This window comes from Eleginops maclovinus, chromosome 7, assembly GCF_036324505.1.
Source record: "Eleginops maclovinus isolate JMC-PN-2008 ecotype Puerto Natales chromosome 7, JC_Emac_rtc_rv5, whole genome shotgun sequence".
Classification (NCBI taxonomy): domain Eukaryota; kingdom Metazoa; phylum Chordata; class Actinopteri; order Perciformes; family Eleginopidae; genus Eleginops; species Eleginops maclovinus.
In genome coordinates, this window is record NC_086355.1 from 14,988,018 (window position 1) to 15,011,228 (window position 23,211).

The 23,211-nt window shown below is 39.5% G+C and overlaps 1 protein-coding gene across 1 annotated transcript in view; it reads right to left on the bottom strand.

Annotated features, from left to right (window-relative positions):
- The window catches only part of cps1 (carbamoyl-phosphate synthase 1, mitochondrial), a 46,877-nt gene that overhangs the window by 17,666 nt on the left and 6,000 nt on the right, over positions 1–23,211 (bottom strand). The window contains exons 9-28 of the mRNA XM_063888397.1: positions 23,101–23,207; positions 22,587–22,728; positions 22,313–22,390; positions 21,250–21,348; positions 20,863–20,958; positions 19,581–19,770; positions 19,158–19,315; positions 18,924–19,052; positions 17,409–17,553; positions 16,932–17,142; positions 16,085–16,283; positions 15,754–15,930; positions 14,037–14,155; positions 9,497–9,638; positions 8,750–8,815; positions 8,513–8,576; positions 8,208–8,389; positions 5,283–5,477; positions 2,808–2,875; positions 94–169 (exon numbers count right to left, since the gene is read on the bottom strand). Of these exons, the coding sequence (XP_063744467.1) occupies positions 94–169; positions 2,808–2,875; positions 5,283–5,477; positions 8,208–8,389; positions 8,513–8,576; positions 8,750–8,815; positions 9,497–9,638; positions 14,037–14,155; positions 15,754–15,930; positions 16,085–16,283; positions 16,932–17,142; positions 17,409–17,553; positions 18,924–19,052; positions 19,158–19,315; positions 19,581–19,770; positions 20,863–20,958; positions 21,250–21,348; positions 22,313–22,390; positions 22,587–22,728; positions 23,101–23,207 (2,643 nt within the window). The remainder of the gene's footprint in view (positions 1–93; positions 170–2,807; positions 2,876–5,282; positions 5,478–8,207; positions 8,390–8,512; positions 8,577–8,749; positions 8,816–9,496; positions 9,639–14,036; positions 14,156–15,753; positions 15,931–16,084; positions 16,284–16,931; positions 17,143–17,408; positions 17,554–18,923; positions 19,053–19,157; positions 19,316–19,580; positions 19,771–20,862; positions 20,959–21,249; positions 21,349–22,312; positions 22,391–22,586; positions 22,729–23,100; positions 23,208–23,211) is intronic.

The window sequence follows — 23,211 nt, forward strand, 5'->3', positions numbered from 1 at the left end:
CCTCACAGCCAATGCAATAAAATTCAAGGCAGGTGAAAAATGAAGATCCAAGCTGTGACTTATGGAGGCAATATGAGTTAATACCGATCTCACCTGGGACACCTGAGTGGCTTCCTCCAAGAAACGTTTCATCTCCTCCTCTCCGTACACAACGTTCATCGCTGAGCCACTGGTGAGACGCAAGCAGGAGAGAGAGAGAAGAGAGTGAGGGAGAGAAAACAAAAGGCCAGAGGAGAGGAAGAGAGGCAAGCAAACAGGAGAACATGCAAGCTTCAAATGATCGTTCAAAACACTCATTATCTCTGCATTGCATCACTATTACCATTGGGAGCAAGGTCTGGAAACAGTCAAAATAAGCAGCGAAAGAGAGAGAGGGAGAGAGGAACAGCTATTTAGGTCGAAAAGCACTCCAGGCTCTTGAAAACAAGTTCAGAACTGAGTCATTAAAAAACAACAGATTTAGGCTTCTAGTTTAGTTGTGCTTGTTGTTGTTTTTGATTTTAGTCTGCTCGCTGGCCTATCCTCCAGTTTGAAAATAAGGGTTGGAGAGAAAGACTACAGAGGAAGGCCACAGGCTCGGGTCACATCTTTGTTCCTCAGCTGAGTGTTGTTCCGAGGCAGACATATGTCCAATCCCAAAATGAATACGGACCCTTCATTTGAGCACCAGCCACTGAATATTCTAATGAACTCACATTCAGGCAAATCCTTGACTCAGATGCCACCTAGTTTCCGCATGTCCGAAAGAATACTCTTTTAAGGAGAGATTTACAGTTCTGTATAATGTTATTACGTGTCAGGAAACAGGGATCATGCATGTCTGGTTGGAACTGTGTTTTGACAGCTAAACTTGAGACAAAATTATAATAATATGCATGTTTTGTTATTTTAGATTGCATTCCCACAAATTCATGTTGGCAATGATTGATTCAGGGTACTACTGAAACTGAATCATCATGAAAAATATCAACAACCGGTTTGCTGCTCGATATGTTTCTAGGAGAACAAACACAGCATAACAATGTCACCAAGGTGAGTGTGCGTTTATTTAAAATGTCTCGTATGAATAATGTAGCCGCAGGTTTTTCTTTACACTGGGGCCATGTTGTGGGTTGAACAGCCTTCCACGTAACATCGAGTCTTTTAAATTTAAAGAGCAGCTAATAGCAGACATGATGGGGCTTTTCTTTGGAACAGCATAAGAAAATATGTATTTATTTTTGCAAAAATAAACAGGATTTCTTTTCTTTTCTTTTCTTTCTTAAAATGTCAGGATATTTTTTGTTCAGTTTTTCTTATCTTGTATGTGTTGAGCTTTTTTTGTTTGTTTTCTTTGTCTCTAAACAGTGATGCAATACATAGAGTTATATTTTGGCCCAAGAAGGTTTTTTTCACCACCAAATCCTGATTCCATTTTATCTTCCAATTCCTAAAAATCCCCAGTCTGAAGTAAAAGTCAATGATTCTATTCCAAAACAATGGGATCAGAATACATTCATCTGATGGATTTTTATAAAACTGAGCGAGGTCATTGCAATTCTTAGGATTATTACTTCATACCGACACAGGCTTGCTTTCACATCAATAGGAATTCAGAACACCTATGCCTTTTAAAGTCACTCAGCACTTGTAAACAGGGAATTATTGTGACACTTTCCAAAAATCAAAGCTATGGTTAGACATTTTTTAAGCTGTTTTACTCCTAAAAAAGAATCTTGGCACCAATAGAAAGTAGTTTAAACTGATTGCTTGTGCATATCATTGTACAGCTGACTCTGGCGGTGTTAGAATGTCAAGGAATATATCTACTTGTTATATTCGAAAGATGAAAGATTTAGGGATGCTATTACTATATGACGTGCATATATTTTAGGACTAAATTCTTCAAACTTGGGGAGTTTTGGTGTGGGTGTGTGTCTATGCTTTTAACTGTTCAAAAAAAAGACACATTAATCTGACAAGGAAGAGAGTGTTTGCTGAGGAAATGTGTGTTTTTGTGCATATGTACCGAGGCTGAAGAGAACATTCAAAAACCATTAACAAGTATGCCAAAGGGGCAGAGTGAAAACGCTTTGGGGATGGGGAAAGATCAGAGGGAGTTCACCGTACGCTGAGGCGGAGAGATGGGGGAGGGAGGGGAGAGACGGGGGAGGCTCGTCGTCCTCATTAACAGTATCCAACTGAGGTTAATAAACAGTAGGTGGTAAAAATCTAAATTGCAAATTATAACAATCTATATAATAAATAAACCATATTGTTAATGGTATAATTGTGGTTATTTTAAGATCAAGTGGGATGAGATAATACTAGAGGACTGGATTTTTCCTTTTCATAAATTAAACAACTTTGATTTTCAGATGTTTTGTGAGACCTGGTGCATGACACTCATTTTTATAACAACATCTGGGCTTGCATGCAACCCCATAATAAGTCCCGCTGAATGCTGGGTCTCATCATGACATCTGCTGGGCAAAAGAGTCACTGCAAGTTTTAACGAGCTTTAATGGGAGTATAGTTCATTAATCATCATAACTAACATTGCATTTTACTCAGTAAGCAATAAGTCTGTTGATTCCTTTTCAAGAAAGTCAATTTTTCATTAAATCCCCAGCCAACAAGGACTGCACTCTTTTCATACTTCATATTACCCGTTATTGGCAAGAAAAAATAAACATGAGAAAACAAATTAGGTTAAAGTTGTCTGCGCTTACAGTTTGTATTCAATTGTATACAAAATGTATTCTTGTTATTGTTTGAGTCAGCCACCACATTCATGATCGATGATTAGGGTTAGGTGTTAAAGTTACCTGAGAACATAGGAGGGCCGCAGCAGACAGGGATAGCCCACCTCGTTGGCGAAGGCAAAGGCATCTTCCTGTGAGGGACAGAAAAGCAAAGCAGATGTTGGAAAGGTATTTATAATCCTAATTAACTGAGATGTATGTTACAAATGACGTGGCATATAACCCTTGGCTTTAAACTAATTGTCTCTCTTTGACACATAAAGTTGTAAAAACGAAGTCAAATGTTGAACTAACTGAGGTAAATGCAGGACAAATATTTAACAAGATTTAACTATTGAAAGAAGTTTGAAATGTAAACACATTTAATTTCAAAACCTTCTTTGACTGAGGTTCAGACATTTTTTGAGGCAGACAGAAGTGGCAATTCTAGCAAACACAAAAGCATTTGGTCGAACAAAACAAAAGAAACCGTAAACATGGCGTTAAAAAGAGGACAGAAATGTGGTTGATCCATGGCCTGGAAAGCTCCACTCTCCTCCATCAGCAGTCTTTCAACCTTTATGCAACTCTGTGTATTCACCATATGATGTTTGAACGCTGTATGATTACAGCCACTTGAGAAAGAAAACAAAGAATCAATATCAAATCGTGGGTGTGTTTCGCCTTATAACAAACCCTCTTAAACAGAAGGCCCACTACCCATTCCCTACAATTACACTACAGACATTTTAAAGGCTTCAAGAATAAAAGGTTTACTCCAATGTCTGCCAAGAACAAGACTTATCAAAAGAGAAAAAAGGAGAGTATAAGTGCTCCAACCGTCATTAAGAATGGCTTCAACTCATCTCCCTTTTGATTTTCTTTTCAGTTCACAGAAATGAGACAAGAAAGAGTACAAGTCGAGGAAGGCGTGTAGCGGAGAGAAAAGAGGCTGTTTGTCCTCATCATCATCATTATCATCATCGCTCTTTCTCCCCTCTCCATCTCTCTGCAGGTCGAGCCTCTCTCGCGCTATCATTACCCACTGTTCACTCGCCAGGTGGGATGCCATTACCAAACATAAAATAGCTTCCCAGAGACGCGGGGAACCATCTCCCCACGGCTCTACTGGAGTTATTCCAGCCCAATAAAAACAAACCGTTTCTTCAAGATGGCCAGGGAAATAGAATATGTAGGTAGACTCTGGAGAGGCGCACAACTTTATCTGCGTGTGACGGCTAATCGCTCCTCAGCGGTATCTGAATACAGGAGCAACGCTAATGGTAGACACATATTTCTGCATTGACTGTGGACATTTCAGTGCTCCACGTGTTCCACAGAGGGGTCTCTGACAGTGCCTCGTTCGTATGTAGCCGCCAGCTAAGTGAGAGGGCTGAACAGAAAGAAATAAAAGCTAAACTCAATCAAAAGAACAAGTTCTACCAAAAAGGGGACAAGTTGGTCTCTAGGGAAAGGTGGTTTTTTTGTTTTGTTTCTTTCCCTAAAGAACTAAGTATTATTTGTACGTTTTTGTGTTTCTCTTATTTTCCAACGATACTGTCATGATTGGCTGTGAATAAGAAAATATGAAGGACAGACCATCTATTTCTATTTTGTTTTATTTTGAGAAAGGGGCAGGTCATTTAAGATCATTTTCTTCTCCCTGCTCCTTTTCGGGTATGGTGTGTTTACAGAGACTTGTTTAGTAAACAATTGTTATACATTTGAGTTTGAGCATGAACGGAACAAAGAGGTTTGAAATGAAAGTTATGTGTGGAAAGACAAGATATCTGGCCCTTTGTATACTCAAACACAGATCTGTCAGCTGCTCATTGATCAATGGGGAAAATAAAAGAAGACAATTAAGGCATGATTTAGTCACTACAAAATATATATGTTTTAAATATCCTTTTCATTGCTTATTGTTCTTGCATTTTGAAGTGCCTTGGCTGCAAATATTTTTGTTAATACAGTACGTAAAAAAAAAAGAAGAAATACATTTATGAGAAAAGCTACTTTTCAGCCCAAAAATCTGGGAAGACTTTAAATTGTTAGTGATATCACAAAATATTCAGGAGAATGTCTTTATACAATATTTTTCTATAACAGGTTTGTCTCGTTAAGATCTCTTTGAAATAGGGATCTCTTCAAGAATAGAAGCAACAGATGTGAAGTATTAAAAATGTGCTGAATACTGTGATTTCAAGGCCATGTGTAAAATGCAAATATTGGACTTTTTTTTTTAAGTAGATCTATATGTACACAAATCTAAATTATAAAATAAAAATGACCTACATGGGAATGTCTTTTAAAAGCAAACCTCATTTCCCTGAACTAACATTCTCGCAGCTCTCTGAGCATAACTCCTCTGCTGACTCATTTCCTGGGGCAAACACTGTCACTGTCACCCAGGGAAATCACCCTTTTACTTTTGCTAACAGATAACACATGAGCAGTCTGAGCACAACTGAACTAAACTCACAACACAGATCATGAAACATCCTGCATCAACACATCGATAACGCCCGCACTATCCATTATTCATTTGTCTCCTCTCACCAGGGAGCTGAGGGCCCTCCATGGAGCTTGGGCCACCTTGAGGTCATCGAGTATTTGGGAGAAGACGGAGCGTTCCTCGGCGCGGTCGATCTGCAGGGGGCTCGTCCCCAGGATCTTCACCCCACTGAGGTGCAGTGGGACAGCCAAGTTGTTGGGGATCTGGCCCCCGACTGACACGATGCTGCCAGAGCAACCCTGGAGAGGAGACAGGGGGAAGAGAAGAACAATGTATGAGGGGAGAACAGCAGGTAATGAGAAGGGGAAGGAGAGAGGAGAAAAGGAAAGGAGAATACAATTAAAAAGTCCAAATTTAAAAATCATGGGGGCCCGAAATGAAACAACCAAAAACAGTTGATCTCGGTTATGCGTTGCCAATTCAGTTATCACTTTCAACATTTTGTGTGTGTGAGAACAAAAGGTGTGTTCCTCTTTCTTAACAGCATGCTTTTCCTGTCCAGCTGATCCAGGGGGATGCCGTTTCCATTGCAATGCCAGGTTGTATCTCTTCATTATTCATGGGCCTGCTCCCCTGCTCCTGTCCAGGGTTTATCTCCACGCTCTAATGCCGTATTTATCACACACACACACACACACACACACACACACACACACACACACACACACACACACACACACACACACACACACACACACACACACACACACACACACACACACACACACACACACACACACACACACACACACACACACACACACACACACACACACACACACACACACACACACACACACACACACACACACACACACACACACACACACAGCAAGAGGGGACTGTAGCTGTGAGAGAGGGATTGATGGTAATGCTACCACCCTGAACAAACAAACGCTTAATCACACCGTGATCCCGCAGCGACTTTAACCGGATTTACAATTCCTCTGCAAGAGAAAGTCAATGGACATTAGAGCGCAAACACACAACACAACATAAGCACACCGATATCATCCAACATGTACACCGAAAACATCAGGGAAATAGCCGCTGTCCACGCCCTTGAACATGTTTTCAATCTTTGGGGTCAGACGGGCTACGTGCGCACAATGGAAAAGCATTGGGCATGATAAATGTAACATTACATACATGTTGTATTATGTCATGTCCTGTATGTGAAATCAAATCGTCATTAAAAAAAAGGTAGTTACAATACATATTATGGTAGACTAATGTCAGGTTTAATATTACTCAAATGATGGGTACTACATTATTACTACAGACATACGGTTATCATTACATTGATTTGAAAATTGTGAGACCATATTAAAAAGGTTCTGCATGATACTAGTGTGGTATATTAAATCTGTTCAGATGTACAGGTAGTTAAATCGGTTCACATATACAGTTAGTTACTCTCTGAGGTCATAGAGAGTGCAGAGAGTGATGTTGGCACAGGGTGTTGTATAACCAACCTGTGGAATATGTCAGAGGGCCTTCATGGAGGAGTAAGAAAAAGATATGGTGGACAAACGTATATCTCACCTTATTTGGGTACATATTTTTATAGAACATCTCCTGTGGTCACACACACACACACACACACACACACTGGACACGCACACACTCTCCTATAAATTGCATGTACAAAGAGAGTTCGGGGGGACTTCCACAATTGGCTCTGGGAACCTCGTATTGCCCGTGTTGGTGTATGATACTATGCTGTTGTAATAAACCTTATTATATACAAGCTGGTGTCTCCAGAGAGTTCTTCATTATCTTCACAAACATCGCTACAAGATATACCTCACTAGCTATGTACAGAAAAAATACCTCCAAATCTGGGATACAAACTGTATAATTTAGAAAAGTATGCATGAGGATGTTTTTCACTATTTCTGTAAATAAAATAATTTTCCGCAAGGAACCCAAAGCCTCACAGTGATTTTAAACTCCCACCTAAGAATTGATTTACCCTTACAGCTATTCCACAAGCAACCATAGGGACTGTGAGTGTTACAGAGGTCAGCAAACATTGAAAAACCATAACGAACCCCACACTCCTGATACTGCAGAAAGCTAGGCTCTTAAATCTTAAGTTAGTCTATGGGAGGCATTTTAAGTGTCCTAATAAGGACTGCTTCAGAGTTTTCCCAGTGTATGTGAGACAGAAAGACCATCTTGGAGATAAGGAAGAAAAATAATGTTTTTAAAGAAAATGTCCTTTTCGTATCTGCTGGACAGCTGCACTTTATGTTCTCCATGATAATAGGTCCTGGTCATACTGGTATACTTGTACTTTTCTAATAAAGACTTACTCTTGGGTAGTGCAAGCAGGTCTGAAAGCTTTAGTTAGAAAAGTGATGTGCATCCTGTGTGCCAGTCTAAGACCAACAAATCCATTTGCAATAATATTGGGCTGATGTTTTTTCTCAATTTCAACTATGGTTTCCTTACACCATTTTCTGACCACATTGACAAGATTGATTCTTTTCTAAACTATTTAATGTTTGATTCCTCCTGTAATGAGGTTATGTTTTAGGTATACCTACTAGCAGTATTACAGAAAAATAATTGGCCCGATTTTCATGAAGGCAGGCGAGAAGAAACTCCCTAAATTACAAGTTTTTTCGTTAACAGTGCGATATAGTGCATTTGGCCTTGGCAGTGATTTGCACTCTCTGAACGCCCTTCTATTTGATCAATACTAACCTGCCTCGGGGAAGTCTTGAATTGATTGCAATGCAATATTTTAACCAAATTCTACTCAATCCACATACGTATATAAGTAATTATCAGCACTGATATAACCCCTATGATGGATTGGAGATCTGTTTACGAGAAGGCGACCTAGAGTGCCCTCTCCCAAAGGCCCAGCAACCCAGGACAGGACGGTGTGAGTGGTAGAGGACCATTAATCATAAGTCATTTATATATTTAAATGTAAGTGTCTGCATGCGTGTCCTAACCTCCTGTTCTGTGATGTCCAGGATGCGTTCCAGAGTCAGCTCCTCAAAGTAAAGCCGGTCACACTCGTCAAAGTCGGTGCTGACCGTCTCGGGGTTGTGGTTGACGACTACCGTTTTCTTTCCCATCTGCCTCAGAGCTCTGATGCTGGACACGGCGCACCAGTCGAACTCAACACTGCTCCCTGGTGGATCGATCAAGCAGTTTGAGTATGTTTCACAAATGCAGCATAACAAATAGCAACTGTTTATAATTACAACCAGAAATACTTGGTTTAAATTGCTTGAAAGCTTATAGTTGAGCTCACCAATGTGATAGGGCCCACAGCCAAGAACCATGATTCCCTGGTCTTTAAAGTCCAGATCATTTTCCTGTTGAGTGGATAAATGGATGAAACCATTGTTGAAGATGCACTCATTTCATTTATTCTGTTTAAACCGGTTTAAATTGTTGTTGTTATTATATGGGTATGTTCTATTACTTGGATGAGATACATACATTATAATATTAGTAAAGTGTGTTTTCCTAAGCAGAACCCACATACCTGGCCATTGTAGGTACAATACAGGTAGTTGGTCATTGCTGGATACTCTGCAGCCAAGGTGTCAATCTGAGAAGAGGGATCAGAGGAAACACAGGTTGCATTGGTAGGATGTAAAAAACACTTTCTGTACTATCAGTTTAGCAGATGTTGAAATGCAGGATTATTGGACTGATATCATATCATATTGTATTACTACTTTTATATAAGGCATAAACACATCAGAGAGCAAAACCTACAATGATCTGATGCTACTTTAGAGTGATGCCTGCATAGCCACAGTCTGACACTGTTCTCAAATAACTCTCTCCTGTGTCGAAAACAATTTAAACTAATGTTTTAAGTATTCTGTTACAGTCATTTAATTAATTGTGGAAAATAAATAGATAAATCAATGCTAATGTTAAAATGTAAGTAAATGTTTTGAATATTTAGGCAGGAAAATAAGGATGTCAGAACGAATACATTGTTGTTATTATTTCCTATTAGTTTTTAATGGTATGTCTTATAAATGGGGAATTACACTCTGAACAAAACACATGACAATACTGCATGAAGTGGACAGTCGATGATAGCTCTCACCTTTATGCCCCCTACATATTTTTAGACTACCCTCATTTACATTAGTGTCCAAAAGGGAACTACTTATCAGTGCATGTAGTCTGTGCGTGTGTGTGTATGGATATGTCACTTATCTGAGTGTATCTGAGCTGAGCTGGAAGCTGCAGTAAGATTCCCAGTGAAGCTCACCTGTTTGACCCAGGGTCGGATGCCGTGAGCCAGCCTCAGCTCTCGAGCTGCTCTCTCACTGCAGCCCAGCATCTGACCCACTTGCTGGTCTGAGAAGCCGTCCTGCTTGGCCTTCAGCAGCAGCGCCTTGGATATTGTTGCACTGTAGGGAAAGTCAAAAAGTGATGCTAATTAAAAAAACCTTCCAAACCCCCAGTTTCAAAATTGACTTAATTTCATTTTACTAAGTGAAATGTCAGATTTCTTAATGGAGTTCAATAAGAGGATTGTTATGAGGGCTCATTTAAAAGGATTTAACTGCTTGAAGCATTGTACATGCATTAGAACAACATTGCTCTTGTCATATTGTACCATAACAAAATGTTCCTTAATACCAAAAGACCCCACAAGATCGACTCATCCTGGTACAAGACCTCGTCTACTGTGAAGATTCAACCAGTGCGTCAATCATCTCTTAAGCATGCAGAATATCCCTGATGTGAATGTGGTAGTGAGGGGAAAAGAAGTAAAATGAAAAGACGGACAGGGGAATTTATTATTGAATGTTTTCCCTAGGTTGCCCCTCTCATTTATGTGTGCTTTTTCAAGTTCACTGAACTAAGAGGGTCATTCCGGCCAGCGGGTCATGACTGTCTCGCCTGCCCAGCGATGTGGACAGTAAGAAGCCCGCCTCAGAGATCAATAACACATCCAAGGTAAGGCACCGAGGTTCCAAAGCACCAGGTTGCCCACTGCAGCCGTTTAAGACACACTTTAAGTCTATAAAACTTTAATGCTTCTTGTGAGGTCAAGGGAAAACGGTGGTAGAAATAAAGTTAGGTATCAAGAGGTGATTGTGAACTGGAAGAATTTTAAAAAGGACATTTAGCAGGTTAGTGTCTATTTTAATGATGAGTGAGAGAACACTATCAAGTATTTGTCTATTTTATATAATAACTGGTTGATATACAACATTGCAGCAGAGTAAATCTACTGACATTTGTTTTATAAGATTTTGCCTTTCAACATTATTGAAGCAAGAAGACATATATATATTTTTGGAAATATGTTTTGTTTGACCTGTGTCAAGTAAATCGCTGTGCATTGAGTATTGACATTTGTTCAGAAAATCTTAATCCTAGCTTTGCACAAAAGAAAGGTTACATGTTGCAGTGATGTTTTCGGAAAAGCTCAGATAGCTCAGAGTTTGTGAAAGCCAGAGACTTCACAGTGAGAACACGATATGAGAGGTTGGTGTAGTTACAGTTACATAAAGTAGTTCCAGTATGTAAGATGTCTGCTTATTAAAACCCCACCTAATTGTTTTTCATTTAATTCTAAATATATTAAATAATGAAATGTCTCAAGCGTTTAAATATAAAAGCTAACTATCTCTTTTTTCTTTTCTTTAGCTGCCACGTGAAATCAAATGAATGCGTGATAAAATTGATTTTGATCTTTCCTTCTAAGAAAGCTCTTTTCTATTGTTTCACCGTATTCCTTTAACCCTATGTACACACAAAATGAGGGAATTCGTATTACTAGTAAACCACAATTTGCCCCCCCTCCTGCTCATCTGAATTATTTATGAACATAAGCGTAACAATATTGGAAATGTCAATCGGTTTTAACTCCCACGGCTGAGAAATAGCAACCCAAGAAACGAGAGAGCGCCAGAGTCAGGCAGAAGATTTGATCTCTGGGCTCAGCTGTCCCGTGAACAATTATCCTCTGTGGAAGAGCAGTTCAAACAGAGAGGGGAATCCTTGGCATGTCATGAACTTATGTAATGACGCCCTCATACACAAATAAACATGAAAAACATGTTAAGACATTGTTCGTTTGCATCTATAGGAGGAGAAAAGGGACTGCCAAATATTCTCACACATGCTTACTTAAACACAAATTCACTTGAACTTTTTTTTTTAACTGGCACTTTCTCAATTTCCACAAATGTAATTGTATTATTTTTCCCAGTTTAAACCAATACATTGTAACAATGACACCTTTGTGTGTTGCATACTGTAATTACTGTCCTTACATACTCTGTAAGTCCATTTAATTGTAATTCATATCATGCACACGGCTTATATAGCTACCTCATTATCTCTGTACCCATATGGAGGTGTGACGAATCTGATTATTGTGCGTATAGACATTCGATCAAACTAGATTAATGCAGAATATGGTAGTTATATTATTTTTGTAGCATTTATTTTTATTTCAAATATATATTTTCCGATAAAAAAGCCAACATCTTGTTCCAGCAATGAGAGGAACTGCAGCTTTTGATTGTTAATGTAACAATTGAACATATTTGGTCTTGGACGTCTGATAATTTGTGCTGATCTTCAAAAAACTGATTGTAGTTTGTTTTGTTTTATATTTGTATTTACTCCTGATGTGCGTAGACGAATGAGCAATTAACAGACTAATCATAATGACAATTAGTGTTGCAATGCAAAAAAGAAGAGCATTTTTGACACTTTAAAACACACAAAAATTGTATTTCCAAAATAATGGCAAGGTCTACTAAACTGACATTTTCTACAACCAGAATTCAGTTTGTTTTTTTAGGATTCAAATTCCATTTTGAATGTTATAAATATGAATTATTAAATTGTTTAAAGACGCTTGACATAAATAGCAGGACAAACTATTTGTTGTTGTTGTTGTTGTTGTTGTTGTTGTTGTTGTTGTTAGTGTAACACTAATATCTTTCCAACCAATTCACTTTAACAAATCAGTTGACTTCACATCTCTGTCAATGTGAACATCTGACTTAGACCTCTACTATGAGTGACCATCCTTTACTTTGTAACGCTATGAGGAAATCCTGACAGGACACATGCCTTTATATAAATAATAACAAAATGTTGTCACTTGAAAGGATTTTTCTCATCTCTATCAATAAATATTTTCTTATACTGACTACAGCAATAGAAGCTCCAACACTCTTATGCACACAGGCAGAGCTAGTGCTGACCAGCAGAGCCTAAAGCCGAGCTGTACTCAGCTCCACGCTCCATCAGTCCGGCAGCAGCCTATTGTTGTGTGTCCGTGCCACTGTCCCCTGCTCCAGATGCAGCGGAGACTACAACAGCCCTCCATGTGTCAGCGTGTTGCAATGGGCGCCCACCAGACGGCCAGCCATTAATTATTAAACAGCGGAGTCAGAAGGAAGCAGCAGGTAACCTGTGGCTTAGCCATGAAAATTCTAAACGGCTGTCCAGGTAAGAGCCCGAGGGCAGAGAGACAGAGGGGGAGGCAACTGAGAGACGGTGAACCACCAGAGAGCAACAGACGTGAAGAGACTAGAGTTCAGCTCATTTTAAAAGACTTTTCCCTATTGAAGAGTATTTAAGTAATATCTGTAAAACAAATACTAGAAATTATGATAGACATGACTTGCCAATAATACAAAAGTGTTAATAAGTGGCTGTTTGATGGGTAAGTCAGAATCTTGCTCTGAAATATCATTCTGTATTTTGTCTTTTTATTTGATAAGCAAAGCAATGAATTGCAACTGAATTTATTAATTTAAAACAAAAACTAAGACCATGATTTCCCAGCAGGTTTTACAATATTCCATTAATAATCTGAAGCAAAGGGCAAACACTAACCAGCAAACCAACAAAGTCTAGGGCAGAAATAATGAGACGGATAAGCAGGACATGAATGTGGCAAGAGGTGAGACTGACAGGGACTGCGCCTGCTTGTGGTAAGGAATTTAAATATGTTCTATAAAATGATAATCTGCCTGTGCTGTAATACACTGCATCTGGATGGACGGATATAGGGGTCTGATTTAGAGGGGACAATTCCACTCAAATTCCATCCATGAAGAGAGTGAGTGAGTGAGTGAGTGAGTGAGTGAGTGAGTGAGTGAGTGAGTGAGTGAGTGAGTGAGTGAGTGAGTGAGTGAGTGAGTGAGTGAGTGAGTGAGTGAGTGAGTGAGTGAGTGAGTGAGTGAGTGAGTGAGTGAGTGAGTCAGACAGATAACTTATAGTTAGTGGAACTTTTAGTATAGTTCTTGAGGAAACCAATGTTTCCCTGTCTTAATCAGGTTTCAATTGGCGTATTTCTGTTCATGTGCAAGTTTCAGTATGTAATTGCGCCCCGTAGCGAAGTATGGAAAAATGCAATACCCGGATGACGCAATTAAAAATGATTTGGGAACACTGGAACCATCCACGACCACCACCTTTGCGAATTATCGGAAGTAGAACGAAAGGCTGCAACACTTTGGTCAATGGAGCACTAAATAAATACAATGTCTACATATACCACTATCCTGGTGTCTAAAATAATCCACTGTTAATTTTATGAGGGCAACTGAGCAGTTTGTAATGATTTTCTACCACAAACGATAACGTTGCTAGCTAGATAGCCAACAGCGACGACGGGTAACTTCCGGTGAGGGCTCAGCAGCAAGTGATCAAAGTGCACGACATTGCAGTGTTTTGAGTACGAAATTGAGACTCGTCACTAATAATTATCATACATATTATATTCCTTCAATTAATTCAACAGCACCTTACAGAAATATAAAATAACAAACCTGTTGTAGTTATCCAGGTGCTGCTCCAACTGTGTTATCCTGTAGAGTTTGTGGAGGAACCACTTGTCTATGGCAGTCAGCTGGTGGATCTCATCAATACTCATACCACTGTGGAGGGCCTAAAAGGAAGAGCCATGAACCAGACTCAGCATTACATTAATCATTCAACAAGTCCATCATCTTCAATGCCCATTATGGGAGCGTTCTGAGTGGATATCCAATAGGTTTCACTGAGTTTCAACAGATTCATAAATTGCCTAGGTTTTAAATCTTGCGTGACGTCTCCTCATGTGTGTCTTGTTTGCTCTCTCAGCACCCACATCAGCTGCTGTTGTTGTGGTTACTTAGTTTTTTTAGGGGGTCGTCACAGATGTTACTACTCATTCAGTGAAATGTCACTTGATAGGAGTGGTCATTCAGCACAGTCACTGTAAATAATGTGTTTTTCATCCATTACTTTTTCAAGGACTCCTTCACATAGAAAATCTATTACAGGGACAATATATTATTTGGACAATATTGGGGGTTTTATGAAAAATCTCATATCAAGCCAGGCTGTGACATGAACCTGTAATATGACAGAGGTCCTGCCCTGACATTAGCTTGTAAATATGTTTTATCCTTTCCTTATTAGATCGCTGACCAAAGCAATCATTCCAGGTTAGGAGACGGAACATTTTTCTTAGCAAAAATGCAATGAACCCTTCCCTGCGAATAAAGAGCGTGTAATCAAGCTGCAAATGATTTTAACTGTGACTTTCAGTAGAGCGTGTTAATATCTTTTGCAATATCAGAAAAACAAACATGTCCAAACAGATTATACATACATTGTTTTTGAGAGCCAACAATGCAGGGAAAACAAGGCACGAAACCTGAGGACATAATATCCAGCAACATATAAGAGAATAACATCTAGTGTTTTGTCTTTCTTTGTGACCTATCAAAGCTTACGGCTGCATAAGTGTGAAAAAGTGCTGCTTATGGAAACCATACTATTAAGTATGGTCTGGACCGGTTGTGATCTACGAAATGTAGGTTTCAAAATTAATCCAGTGGGCAACACAGAGGAGAGCTCAGAGCGACAGTGACTGTGCTGACCACCTAAAGATATTTGATTGCCAGAGATAAGATGTGGATCATTAATCCCTAATGCTGTCGCTATCCTCAGTGATCTCACTCCATATTAAAAAGGTGGAAAATATATCTTCCCTGTCAGAGCACCAAAGCTCACACAGTTTGAGGTTTTGACACTGGTACAACCGCAGTCTGCGCTTTTTCCAGCTGATTATAAATGCATGTTGAAGTGCTCGACGTCTCTGTGTTTAAATGAAGGAGCTCGACCCCGTATCGAGATGTGATTATGAACATGTTTAACCCTTGATGTAAATCTATGTGGGAAAACAAGGGCTAAGGCCACTGTATTGTGCAAGCACGAAAACATATTTAAACGCTTCAAAAGCGCACTCCATCAGTTAAATAATAAATCACGGTTTATAATGTATGTCTTTTGCAGGTGTGTTATGTCATTTCTTTGCATCTGTTACGGTTCAAATAAAAGACAAGAATTACCATAAAATTATGCATTCACAGTTACGATTTCAGGGACATATTTTTCTCTACATTTCATGTTTTTTTCATGATAATTTCTCGGGAACACTTCATTTAAAATGAGAGACTTGGTGTCATTCATTATTAACGTTATGAAAGATAAGTGTACCTTGGCGAGGGAGAAGATGCGGGTGATGGAGGGCACAGACAGTTCCTGCTGCAGGTCCTGGGTGTCGGCCCAGGCTTTCTTGTGTGGGAGTCGGGGCACAAAGCCATCCACTGATGGATGACACATCCTCAGGGCCTTCTGCATACTCTCCTCAAAGGTCCGACCAACCGCCATCACCTGAATCCAGAAAAGGGAAAAACTTGACGGAATGGTCTTGCTGAAAAACACCCTGAACCAAAAAAATTACTTCCATGGCAGGGATAAAATAGGCGTGTCAGTTTAAAGAAGAATCAATTGATTAGTGAGTGTTTATCCATGGATCCTCCCTCACCTCTCCGACACTCTTCATGGCACTGCCTATTTCATGGGACATGCCCTGAAAGCGGTCCAGGTCCCAGCGGGGGATCTTGGTGACGATGTAGTCCAGACTGGGTTCAAAACACGCTGTGGTCTTCTCTGATACAGCATTCTTGATCTCCGGTAGGGGGATACCCAAAGCCAGTTTAGCAGCAACAAATGCCAGGGGATACCTGTGAAACAGCTGCTGAAGTTATGCATTTAGATTTTCCGTTTTAGTTTTGTGAATTCTTTAGAAAATATGGATATATAACTGGCTTTTTAAATAACTAACATGATGTATCTTAAATATAATGTTACTTTAACTAATTAATAGTTTTGCAGATTACTACATTTATTCATTTTTATCCTAATATAATTTAAGTGGCAGTACCTTTTCTGCCCTCTAGATGGCAGAGTGAAAGGCGACCAGTGAGTTGCAGAATGTTGACAATAGGTGTCATCAAAAAGTAATAACAAAAGGCTATAGTTGTATATAGTATAGTACTTCATAAAAAATGTAAAAGTGTGTCCTAAAAACTGTGATAGTATAGCATGTCAACAAAATAGTGTAGTATTTATAAAAAGAAAAATGAAATGGCAAAACGTTTTTATATAATGATCCTTCAGAATTCCAATGTTGCAGATGTCCTTCACCAGAATTTTAAGATTATTCATCCACTAATAAGCATTTACATTGTGTTCACTCAAAGATCTTTTTAAGAATAACATGTATTAATCCTGTAGATTTAAATGTCATTTACATATATTTTGATATTATCCAACATGTTGTAATACCAGCCTACCAGCAGTGTGTCGTATGAATTCATGTATTCTCTCACCCGGTAGCTTTGGATGCCAGAGCGGAGCTCCTGGAGAGCCGGGCGTTGACCTCGATGATGCAGTACTCCAGAGAGGAGGGGTGTAGGGCATACTGGATGTTGCACTCGCCGATAATGCCGAGGTGACGAACCACTTTAATGGCCGTTTCACGGAGCATGTGGTACTCCTCGTTGGACAGTGTCTGGCTCGGTGCCACTACTATGGAATCACCTGAACAAGAAGAGGAAGGGTTTTAGGACTTTAACAGTCTCGGAACTGACTTCGATCAATAAGCTTTAACATAAAGTATTTTTCTCATTTCAAAAGAACAGGGGAAAAAACACGTTTATCCTGAAGCAGTGTGCTTTTTTTGGACAACAGAATAGCAAACAGAACTAAATCAGCAAAGGGAGAGCAGAATACTGCAAACAATGCTACAAAACGGAGCCCAACAGTATGAACATGAACACATCAGTATGTGGAGAAGGTTTTAGCACCTGTGTGGATGCCCAGCGGGTCGAAGTTCTCCATATTGCAGACGGTGACGCAGTTATTTGCCACGTCTCTCACCACCTCGTACTCCACCTCTTTCCAGCCCATCAGAGACTTCTCCACCAGGATCTGACTACTCATGGCCAGAGCCTACAGCACAATACGCACAGGTTATAATCAAATAAGTGTCAACTTCACAAAGCTGGTAGACACATTACAAGAATATCTGCACAATAAAAGTTAATGTGACAGCTCTGTGATGTTAATAATTTAGTTGAAAAGCACACAATCAATGGTTTCAAATGCTTGCTTCATATCTTATTATTAACAATGCTTAATTATTATAAAACTGCAAAAACTAGACATTTAACAAGCTTCTTACATTGACTAATTTTGAGGTACTTTCTGAAACGTATTAACATCGGTTGTACAAATAGAATAACATGAAAAACAGACATATTATTTAGGAGAAATAATAAAGAAAATAATCCACCTGCACTTTTTGTTTTAATGGTTTTACATACCACTGACGCTGATTTTTTGCACTAAATGTATTTTCCAGTGAAGAATACCGTGTGGCATAACAGGTCCATGAATCTTAATATAAACCAGACATCAAAGGAAGGGAAAACATTTTCACAGAAGCACAGTCAAACAGATGGCAGTGTATATAAAAACAACCAGGAGACCAATAACTTAACAATATGATGCATTTATGCATGAATTACAGCCTCCATAATTAGCATAATTCTCGTCAAACACTAAAACCTCATCGGTTCATGGACTGTGTTTTTAATTAGTAAAGGATTCCAAAACTTGCAACCAAATGTGATAACCTGCAACATGGGCATGTAGCAGTTTGCACAGGAACACGTGCAGCAGATAGAAATAAACATAATAATCTTTTGATAACGCTGAGAGAATAGGGTTGGAGTATTAAGTGTTTACCTTGGGTTTTCATTTTGTATCTTTGGACCAAGACCTTGTGAATTATATATTTGCTCTGCACTTGAAACCAAACAGGGGAACATCGGCTGAGCATAACCGGCAAAGACACAACTGACATTGAAACTTCCAAATGAAACAAAAAATGAACTTTTTTGAATGCAAGACGAGAAAAACAGCAAATCATCAGCACCACATACTGGAGGGCTTAGAAATATATGCACCGTTTTAAAGCAGTCTGTCACACACCGTTCATTTTGCAGCCTGTGATCAAAGATTGTAACTGCCGTCAGACACAGTGTGGTGCTGGACGAGCCTAAAAGAATGTTGCTAAGCAACAGCAAACTATTCCCTTCCTGGCAGAGCAAAAAGATAGAACTAACCCATTTCAAAGCGTTTACTATTGTGTAAGTTAACGTTTTAAACATGGATGAAGGTATAAAACTTTAAGAGGTTTAGGTAAAATGCTTCATCGCTGATTTGATCTGAATGATGAAAGAAAACACAACAAAGAATAACAAACATAATTTGGTACAGATGCTCCCACCGTCCATACCCTGCAGCATTATTCTGACCTTGTGGGCAGTTTCCTCCAGCATCTCTTTGTTGGCACACAGACCAGAACCCAGACCTCCAAGGGCATACGCCGATCGTAGCATCACCGGGTAGCCAATCTTCTCTGCTGCTTTCAAGGCTTCAGATACCTGAAAGATACACACAAACACAACAAAATATAAAATACATCTACCCTGTATATGCAGGATGTATGCTTTGTGTCACAAAATTCACAGAAAGAAGAGGATACTGACCGACTCCACAGCGAAACTGGGGGCGATCTTTTCATTAATCTCCGTCAGTTTGTCTGAGAAAAGCTGCCTGTCCTCTGTGGCCATGATGGACTCCACCGGGGTTCCTAGGACCTTCACACCATATTTTTCCAGGACCCCACTCTGGAACAATTCAACTCCTGAACACAAGACACCAATCCACAGAGATGCATGGTTAAACATAAAGGCAATTAAAAAAAAGCATTGCATTAAGTTAAGGTTTTGAACCTGTTACAACAACACACATATCTTTGGTGAGAGTTATTTCTAACCCTGTAAGTGGCTTGCAAAGTCGAAATGTAACCACTATCCCTGACAGACAGTTTTTCTACTACTTGAATCCCCACTGGGAAACCGGACCACAGATCAGCAGTCCTACACATTTGACAGTGGCACACATCTCACCGCAGTTCAGTGCAGTCTGTCCACCCATGGACAGCAGGATGCCATCTGGACGCTCAGCCTTGATGACTTCAGTTACAAACTGTGGCGTGACGGGCAGGAAGTAGACTGAGTCCGCCTGCTTGGTGCCCACTTCATTGGTCTGGACCGAGGCTATGTTTGGGTTCATGAGCACTGTCTTCAGGTTTTCCTCCTGCAATGACATGTCCTCATTGTCACATTTATAACATCCATGACTTTAATTGCCTCTGGAATGTTTGTCAATTTGATAAGCAGGCATATACACACACCATTTTTCACTTTTAATAATGACATCACATGTATTTATACAACACTTTTCTTTCCAATGTGCTTCACAAAAGGAATGGAACCAGAGAAGGCTCACTAAATAAGAATAAGGCCTAAGAACATGAGCACAGAGGAAATTAAAGACGATAAACTATTGTAGAAACGCTCTTAGCGGAGGTCTGCAATCTCCGTGTACACTTCTAGTTTTTAATGTGCAACTGTGGTTTTAAAGCCAGGCCTGTAATACATCTTTTGTCCTTTTAACTGGTCAGTATGGAGAAGCCTCAGGCGTTACTAATAACATTAATGATGACTGTTCTGAGCCCACCTTCCCAATATCAGGACATTAGAACTGAAGCAGCAGAGAGGAATTTAGCCTCCCTGATATTAATGTTCAAACAGATGCTTTTCCTAGTGTGACCTGTCAAGATGGCTAATTAATTCTACAAGGACTGGAAAGTGATATTTGTTATTCCTTTGTACAGTAAAAGTCTACAAATAGATAAATAAAAATCAGTTTAGTTCAGTCTTGGCTTAGCAGAGAATCACACTCATCCCTCTGTGTCCCAAATAAATGCTTTATTTTTAAAAGCTTATAAATGTTTTACTCAGTGATGGCCTTAGATAGCTGTGATCTGTCCTTTCAAACACATTTTATTTAAACATGAAATAATATAACTTATATTTTTAGCTTGACAATAAATAATAATAATAAACTTTATTGATATAGCACCTTTAAACAAATAGTTTGTAAAGTGCTTTAACACACAAATCCACGGACAGCATGTGAATAAAGAATCATTAACTAAACATGAGAATACATCAAAGACATAGCAAATAATAAAACAGAAATACATAGAGTGAGAATAAATGAAAGATAAAATAAGACTAAAAGTAGAATCACATAAAAGCAATTCATTAAAGTGACTTGAAAGAGCAGACAGATGTTGCTGCCCTGATCTCCTCAGGCAGGCTCAACTCAACACTTCTCTCTTACCTTCATGGCCTTGATGGCCTGAGATCCAGAGTAGTCAAACTCTCCAGCCTGACCGATAGACAGACCACCGGAGCCCAGTATCAGCACCTTTGACACCTGCAAGTACACAAACATGAAGAGTAATTACCAAAATGTAATACAGGCTTTCAGGTTCCCGGGATTATCCTTCTAAGGTCATAACATAAATAAAAAAACATGTTCCTATAAGTCCCAACAAATACATAGATTCATAGATTTATTAAGTGTTATTCTTGTCTTTATAACTGTTCTAAATATCTGAGTCATGCACTAATTACCTTAAGCAACCTCAAATAGTCGAACACAGCTAAAGGAACATGCTGTTCCTACAGTTACACAAGCCTGACATTCCTGTTTGACACACTTTACCTTGGCTCTGGGAGGTATGTCAGGTTTCGTAGGCATGACAGAAACTATATTAGCATCTTTTCCTTTCTTGATCAGGGAGAGGAAGGCATCAAAGAGGAACTGTAGACACAAGTAATAATGGCAATATCAACTTTTTTTCAAAATATAATACATCGTTAGTCTCATACTGGTACTGACAGAACATACGACTCATATTAAGAATGTTAGTATAGTGCGTGTAGTCATGACGCATTATAATTTGTTATGAATGCTCCGATAACCCCCTTTCGATGTGGTCGTCATACGAATTGTAACCGGAATTTTCCAGGAGTTCAGCTGTGTGTTGTGGTAGAGAAGACAGGTCTTATTATCCTGCCCTAACATGACAGAGGTTACAACATACTTGGCCCAGGATTTGAACTACAGTCCTCCCCTGTCATGTTGGAGACAAGAAGTGCAGAACCACCCACGCCTTATTATGGAGGCCCTTCCTCCACAATAAGGCACCTGTGGCACTGGGGCGGTGAAACATCAGTCACCACAGATGACTACACTTTTCAATGCCAGTGATGTAGGAACTGCATATTTATTGTGTTACAATTTCTATTAATTAAGCATTATGTCCTGTTAACATAAAATGTGCATACAGTAGAAACAGATGATTCTCCCCAGCCACCTTGTTCCTGCGTGTCATTCACACAATTTGATTTGACTGTAATTTATTTCAAATGTGCAAGAAACATGTCAACAATTGGCAGAAACCAAAACAAGGAGTCTCTTCTTCTTTTTTCTTAACACATTTGGGGAAGAGGAGTGGGAAGAAGTAAACACTTGTTTAATCCCACTCACTTTCACTAAATCATACAACCACTAGAACCACCACCTGCTCCCTTCAGCCAAAAACAAACCTGCAATCAATGCAACCGATACCTGATAATAACTACATATCAAGGCCATCCACCCGGAAGCACAGAACTATAATTCCTGTTTCAATAGAAGATGTCAACTTTTACTTGAGAAGCAGCCAGATAATACAACTCAAAATGAAAGAACTTTATGAATAACTATCAAAGTCTTTATTTACCTCTGTGTCGGTGGGACCGCCTTTTGCCTCGGGGTGAAACTGGGCCGTGAAAACAGGCTTAGTGTTGTGCATAATGCCCTGGAAAATATTTCATACAAGAAATAATTATCAAAAAAGTATAGACTTACTAGCATTTCAGAAACAGTCAAGTTTATTTAAGTCAAATGTTGCTATTTTGAGACCTTTAAGTGTGTCCGTTGCTTGACATTTTGTATTATGGAGGAGTGGGTGTTTCTTATGTGCCATGTTGTCTTTCACACAGAGGGGAATCTACCTCATTGGTGCCATCATTGGCATTGACAAACAGCGGGCTCCACCCTGGGGGCAGAGATGTGCTGTCTATGCCGTAGCCGTGGTTCTGCGCCGTGATGAAGGCCTGACCCGTCATCACATTCAGCACCGGCTGGTTCTGGCCTCTGGGGAAACGCAGACAAGCCGAAAACACAATATTTTATTTCTGTTTATATTTTGGATGCATGCAAGTGAGTGACACACTGTCATACCAATAGTGCAACAGCTGATCAGCTGGTGGCATTAACACCGATATAGGCTGCAATGGCGGTTTCAAATACCTCCACTTTGCAGATGTTATAAGAGGAACGTGTATTAGCTATATATTTGTTTAGCTTGAAATGGAAACACCCAATGTGTTTTTGCCAGCAGCACTGGATGTAAAATGATCTTTTGTTTGTTGGTAAATTGTCCACAGGGCACATTTCAATCTTTTTGAGGATAATCTAAGAGAGAGCATACTGTGCCTTATTGTGCTTAAGTATTACATGTTGTACCTGTTGCCCATAGGAAGCTTATATGACTGAGCTCCAGCAGCCAGGGCAGTGATCTGGTTGCCCATACAGATCCCGAACACTGGCTGGGGACGATCACTCTCCAGCACCTGC